Source organism: Alosa sapidissima, chromosome 17 (genome assembly GCF_018492685.1).
Source record: "Alosa sapidissima isolate fAloSap1 chromosome 17, fAloSap1.pri, whole genome shotgun sequence".
Classification (NCBI taxonomy): Eukaryota; Metazoa; Chordata; class Actinopteri; order Clupeiformes; family Clupeidae; genus Alosa; species Alosa sapidissima.
Window position 1 is genome coordinate 26,060,221 of NC_055973.1, and position 7,500 is coordinate 26,067,720.

The window sequence follows — 7,500 nt, forward strand, 5'->3', positions numbered from 1 at the left end:
GTGGAGAGGAAGAGTGTGTTTGTATTTTGGGGCTGCATAAATAATAACTACACAAAATATAAAATGATACACGACATCATGATGGGTGTGTGTGGGCTTGTTTGTGTATTTGTGTATATGTGTATTTCTAAGTGTGTGTATGTATGTGTATCTGTTTGTGTAAGTGTGCGTGTTATGTTTTGTTGCAATACGTTGTGTTGCATTATATGTGTCTGTGTGTGTGTGTGTGTGTGAGCCTCACACTCCAGCAGGTCAGCCAGTGTCTTGGTGCGCAGTGCCACGGGCCGCTTGGTCTTGTCGTTGGTGATGGCAAACTCCTGCATGCCCAGCTCCTCTGCCACCTTCGCCTGGGTACGGTTGTTTACCAGGGAACTCCTCAGGAGCTGCGTGCACACGCATGCACACACACACACACACACACACACACACACACACACACACAGAGACACACACACAGACACAGACACAGGTTATTCACCTGCTAAACCTGGGAAACATTCAGCAAAATCCACAAGAAAGAGCCTATACTCTGGGCTTGGGAAACATCAAAGATGATAAAATAGATTTGAAGGTTATTCACATATGTTACATGAAAACTCTCTCATGCGCTCACACGCACACACACGCACACACACACGCACACACACACACAGTAAGGGATATTTGGTCGGTCCATACAAAAGTGCTAAATATGAGATAAGGGGCATTAGGGGTCACCTCGGGAGGCAAAAATACTCTCCACAGCAAAAAGACGAGAGAGAGAAACTCGCAGAGAGATACCAGAGGAAAGCACGTCTCAGGAGGCCACAATGGGACTAACCAACACACTCCGTCCTCTCTCTCCCTCCAACACACACACACACAGTATTATTTTTGCATTTTCCCTCGCGTCAGGTACAAGAGGCAGCTCTCGTACTCGGCTGCGTAGCGGAACACGTTAGCCGCGCTTCACTGCAGCCTTTTATACCCACAGTGCACTGGGGTCAGGGGACAGGAAGAGATCCGCTTTTACGCCCAGCTCACTGCAAACGCCTCTCACTCAGCCTGTTATGCTGGTGAGGACAACACAAATATCTTCACTGTCCATCATAGACCAACACACACACACACACACACACACACACAGAGCATGCATACATACACACAAATGACATTAATAAAAGTGTGATATCACATCACACACATACACACACACACACAGTTTGTGTTAGTCTTAACTGAACCCAGAGCTATACTACTAGGATGAAAGTTGATGCCAGTGTAATTGACAAGTAAAGTGTTGCAAGTGGCTTACACACACACACACACACACACAAACACACACCAAGAGTACACAGTTTAGTAAGTGAACTGAGATGTACTACTGAGAGCCACTGAATGTCATAACAAGCAGTCCCTCAAGAACAAAGGTCTTTCATGAGTGCTGTTCCCATTTAATGTAACTCTACTGCTCTCCCTCTCAGCTCAGCTGCCTCTCTCTCTCTCTCTCTCATCATTCCATCTCTCTCCTCCCTCTCCCTCATGGCATGGCATTCCATCTCTCTCCTCCCTCTCCCTCATGGCATTTCATCTCTCTCTCTCCCTCTCCCTCATGTCATTCCATACATCTCTCTTTCTCTCTCCCCTCTCTAAGTCTGCTAAAAAGGGTAGAAAGAAATGTTTATTCTCTTTTGATCTATGTACAAATTATAGATATCAATCAGTGCAAAGAATCCTATGTTGACGTTGAAAGGTTATAATTGCTGCCCGTCCAGACACCCAGGGTTCGGGTTTCATGCCTGGCTCTCTTTCTCAGTCCTTTGGTGTGACATGAAGAGTTCAGGCCTTTTATATTCGTACACTGAACATGTACAGTATGGCCTAAACGGGGTTTATTTCTCCTGACAACTGAGCAGAGTGGAGTGTATAGATCACAGGGCTGTTCTCAGTGCAGAGAGTAGCAACATGTCACATGTGTCTGAATACAGTATGTCTTCTGTACTGTTATGATGGATTTGGAGGACAGTGATTTTACAAAACTTAGGTATGAGCTACACCAGGCACGTAACTGAAGCGTTCCGTTTGCGACGTGTAAAATCCATTTAAAAAAAAAAAGTTTATTTTTTTCGAACGTACGCACCGCCATCACGTCTGGTGTAGTTACTTCCATTGATTATAGTGGCAGCTAATTGTTGCAGCAGACGCTACGCGAACGAAATGCTTCAGTTACGCGCCTGGTGTAGCTCATACCTAAGGCTCAACAGAGATGTAATGCTTTTCTCACCGCTTTACATGTGGTCGCCTTCCATACAACCACAAATGTGCTTTTGTTAATGAGAATCTAACCTAGTCAAATTGAATTATCATTATGAATTATTTCTTATAATTCTTAATATTATACTTATTCTTGAATTTCCCCTGGGGATCAATAAAGTAAGTATGTATCTATGTATCTATGTATCTATCTATGGTAACTCCCCCTATTTCCACCGGTCCCGTATTTCCACCGTCTTGCGTGTATGTGTCACTTAATATCCATTTCTATACAAACCAAGACAGCGGACTCCTATAGAAACGCAACCACGCACAACATAGGTGTATCTAAATTAGCTATGTACCAAAAATGACATTTTACCGTGACTCGAGGAGCTGTAAACAGTGTTGTAAGGCTGCGTGTACACAACCGCTTGGAGCTCCAGTGGAATTTTAATTTCACGACGAGAATTCTCGGTCTAACCGTCCATGTGCCGTTGAAACGATGTAAATAGGCGACCCATCGGGCCAGCACTATAACTCCGAGCGTGGTAAACAAAATCGGATATTTCAGGCAGTAAATGCTCCCGTTAAGAACCAAACCTGATTTTGTTCAAATCTACACAACTATGGCTACTGAAAAATGTAAGGTTCATTTAGTAAATGTTATTTTGAAGTGTTAAAAAACATCGTTGTTTTAGAATTTCTGAACAAAAGTGGTGATAATTGGGGGTGTTACGATATGTATTTATGTATCTATCTATCTATCTATCTATCTATCTTATGTGAAAGTTTTCTTGAATCCTTTGAACCCTTCAATGGTCTGCTACCCAAACCCAGTGTTGTCCATTACTGCTTTCATAATAGGCGGTCATTGAACAGACCTATCGGTGTTGTGAGAGTGCATCATCGGTTCTTTTGCCCAATGACAATTATAATGATTTGTAATTTGTGGTCCCCCAATCTGTATTCTGTTAAGCATCGACTTTGTTGTTTTAATTTCACCAGATCATTTGTTTCAAGTCATTTGGAAATACAGGCAGTTTTGTTATTATTGTCAATTTATTTTAGATTTATTGAATTCGTATCATTAATGCTATTTTGTGCTTATGATCAAATTTAGGAGGTTATCTTTGTCTGGTTCCGTTATCGCTCTCTCTCTCACCGTGAGGTGTCCTTCGTGATGGTCGGGGAAGTGGATGAACAGATACTCAGTGGCGACCAGCTGCATGATGGAGTCGCCCAGGAACTCCATCCTCTGGTTATGGCCTCTGGAGACAGGAGAGAGAGGGGGAGGGAGAAGGAAGGGAGAGAGAGAGGGAGATAGAGAGGCAGAGAGAGAGAGGGAGAGGGAGAGAGGGGAGGGAGAGACGGAGAGAGGGAGAGAGAGATAGGGGGAGGGAGGGAGGGAGGGAGAGAGGGGGGAGCGAGGGAAAGATATATTAATAGGCATTAATAAACAAATGTATAAAATACATTTTTATACAAATTTAAAGAAGCAAAATAATGCGTATAATGAGAATCTGAATAATTTTAAATGACCGTATGACTGACGAGGACAGAATGAGACTGAGTCACTTGTCATGCACTTATTTGCCTTTCACCAATAACTAAATAAATAACCACACACATTAATGAATTGAACTGACAGATATAAGTATGACCGTACATTACTTGTCAATTACCTATTATACACAGTGCATCAAACTAAAAAAAAAACATGTTGGTTCTGCATTAAGACAAATACTCACATAGACATACTGAGGGTTAACTAAACCACACACACGATCCTTAAAGAATTGTAACATTGAATGGGGTCATGTCTAATCGACAACTTCCTGCTGTTCTACTTGGCTATTTCACCACTGCAGAAGCTCAAGAGCTTAATGACCCAAGAGAGAGGAAGGACTGATAGAGTGAATGAGAGAAAGAGAACAAGAAAATAAAGAGAGAGAGTGATGTGAGTGTGTGTGTGTGTGTGTGTGTGTGTGTGTGTGTGTGTGAGAGAGCGAGATAGCGAGGAAGAGAGAGAGAGAGACATAAAGAAAGAAAGAAAGAGAGAGAGGGAGAGAGAGAGAGAGAGAGAGAGAGAGGGGGAGAGAGACATGAATTCAGCTCTAGCATAAGATGTTAAATAAGGATTTTCAAAGAGAAATTTGGGCACTTGATTAAATAAGCATCCAAAATGTTCAAACTGTTTTTTTGAAAATCGAAATGAAATTTTTATTATTGATGGAAATCGGCCCAATTCTGCACCCAATAAATCAAGGCAACACACACACACACGCCGATGTTCAGATGCTTTACTTCACTTTTCTGACTTTTACTTTCTTTTGCACACATGCAAAAGACCCTAACTGTGTGAAACATTCTCTCTCACACACACACTCACAGGGTGAGGTGGTTGAAGCCAACCGTGCGGAGTGTGAAGGCTCGGGCGAGTAGCCGCACGTGTGTGAAGAGCACGCCGATGGAGTCCTCAAAGTCCGTCAGCTTCTTCAGCACCGGAGACGACTCGATCAGCTGCCTGTCCGTCAAGGGCTCCTGCACCTGAGACATACACCAACACAATGTTTTTGATTTATTGGAACTGAATATACACATTTAGAATTGGACGTACGTATGTGTGTACAATTACACAAAACAAAACAATTACACAAAATGCCACTAACAAAACATAGAAATCACTCCATCAGACTGGCAAGAATAATCATATTAGTGAATTATTTAGTCGTTGTTATTGATCACTTTTATTCCAACCCTCAACTACTGTTGAGCACCTCATTACATGGATAAATCAATAGCTCATAGATGTGGTAGATTGAGCATGAGTTTTCACTCAAGGGAGGGGAGTCATTAAATGTGAAAGATTTCAAAACACATCAAGATTTCACCTGCTCGTTGTCAGCACAGGAAGACGTCAGTTACAAAGTGCAGCCACTATGCTCACACTAACTGTGCTGTGAACTGTAACTGAACAACTAAGTACACACACACACACAGAGGTACACACACAAACAACACACACAGACACACTAGCACGAGCATGCACGCACAACACAACACACACAAACGAACACACAAACGAACACACACACACACACACACACACACACACACTGAAATGAGCAACGTGGGAGGGGAATCAACCTGTTTTCTCCCAGCGTTTCACACATCGTCAATGAAACTGAGCACAGTTCCACTGAATTTTTCTGTAACCTTCTATGTGTGTGTGTGTGTGTGTGTGTGTGTGTGTGTGTGTGCGAGGAAGTGAGAGTCATGACGGCTGTTTGACGGGCCCGGGGTCTCTGCTTCAATGTGAACTGTGCGGAGCTGCTGTCGATGCTAACGACGGCTGTTTTCCTTTTAGAGTCGGCAAAACGTTTATAATTGGGCGCCGTTGGTGTGGGCTGATGTCAGGCTTCCATCCCTGGCGCCTAGGAGACGCCGACGCGACCTGGCCCACTCGCTTGCCCGTCCGTCCAACCGCCCGCCACGCGTCACGCTGTCGTTAATTAGCGACGGCCTCTGGAAATGCCAGCCGCAACTTCGTCACCGTTAACGACGTCTCCCGGTGACGGCGCGTGGACGAGTACAGCAGTTGCCCTGTTAGCGGGGGCCACTAGCGTGCTGTCAGTTCTAATAACTCTTCTGCTGAGTCCAGACACAACACACACACAGATACAGAAAGACACACACAGACACTCTCTCACACACACACACACACACACACACACACTCTCTCACTCTCTCACACACACACACACACACACACACACTAACAAAAAAAGCTAGAGGTGGAGATGCTTTAATCAGGTGAGAACTCATTTTCTTCACACACACACACACACAAACACGAATACACTGAACACGGAAACACTGCACACCTGCACACAGGTGGGTGACGAAACCGGTACAGATATTTGCTATCGTAACACCCCCAATTATCACCACTTTTGTTCAGAAATTCTAAAACAACGATGTTTTTTAACACTTCAAAATAACATTTACTAAATGAACCTTACATTTTTCAGTAGCCATAGGTGTGTAGATTTGAACAAAATCTGGTTTGGTTCTTAACGGGAGCATTTACTGCCTGAAATATCCGATTTTGTTTACCACGCTCGGAGTTATAGTGCTGGCCTGATGGGTCGCCTATTTACACCGTTTCAACGGCACATGGACGGTTAGACCGAGAATTCTCGTCGTGAAATTAAAATTCCACTGGAGCTCCAAGCGGTTGTGTACACGCAGCCTTACAACACTGTTTACAGCTCCTCGAGTCACGGTAAAATGTCATTTTTGGTACATAGCTAATTTAGATACACCTATGTTGGGCGTGGTTGCGTTTCTATAGGAGTCCGCTGTCTTGGTTTGTATAGAAATGGATATTAAGTGACACATACACGCAAGACGGTGGAAATACGGGACCGGTGGAAATAGGGGGAGTTACGATAATAAGGTCATTAACAGTGACCTCAAACACCATCTAATCCTGATAAGCAGACACAGTGGAGGCAGGATTTCTATAGAATAGGGAGGGAAACACAAACATGTCTGGCAAGTAGTGAAAGAACAGTGAGGTAAAGAGAAGGAGAGAGATAAAATAACAGAGTGGAAAAGAGAGGAAGAGAGAGAGAGTGCTCTTTAAACTCAGTGATGCAGTGAACAGTGACACAACTATCCATTCTGCAACAGGAGGAGCAACAGCTCTTACATGTGCTGTGTTTAGATCAGGCATTAAAACACCTGTATCTCTCTCTCTCTCCCCCCCCCCCCCCTCTCTCTCTCTCTCTCTCTCTCTCTCTCTCTAACACGCACGCGGGTGCCTTTGACACTGATGTATTCTCTGTGTACTTCTGTCTCTTGGGAACTGGAGCTGAGCTTATTACTGGCTACCACCACATGGACACTGCTGGACCGAAACACAGGGGGATAAAGAGGGAGGGTGTGTGTGTATGTGTGTGTGTGTGTGTGTGTGTGTAAGAGAAAGTGAACGAGAAAGTGAATGTGAACAAAAGGGAAAGAGGGAGAGAGGGGGAATGAGAGACAGAAAGAGAGAGGGAATGTATGTGTGTGTCTTTACATAGTGGGTGTGTGAGAGACTATTGATGTGTGTGTGTGTGTGGGAGAGATTGTGTACCCAAAGGCCTGGTTGAACCCGCTCCACTTGATGTGTAAATCCAGCTGATGCAACACACCACCACCAGGGCCTCTGCCTCCCTGGATACTGAGAGACCACCACACTCTCCGCTGCCCTCTCTTCTC

The 7,500-nt window shown here is 44.1% G+C and overlaps 1 protein-coding gene across 2 annotated transcripts in view; it reads right to left on the reverse strand.

Annotated features, from left to right (window-relative positions):
* drosha (drosha ribonuclease III) overlaps positions 1–7,500 on the reverse strand; it is an 87,588-nt gene that overhangs the window by 13,764 nt on the left and 66,324 nt on the right. For both annotated transcript variants that reach the window (XM_042067186.1, XM_042067185.1), the window contains exons 25-27: positions 4,625–4,782; positions 3,398–3,503; positions 242–383 (exon numbers count right to left, since the gene is read on the reverse strand). In XM_042067186.1, the coding sequence (XP_041923120.1) occupies positions 242–383; positions 3,398–3,503; positions 4,625–4,782 (406 nt within the window). The remainder of the gene's footprint in view (positions 1–241; positions 384–3,397; positions 3,504–4,624; positions 4,783–7,500) is intronic.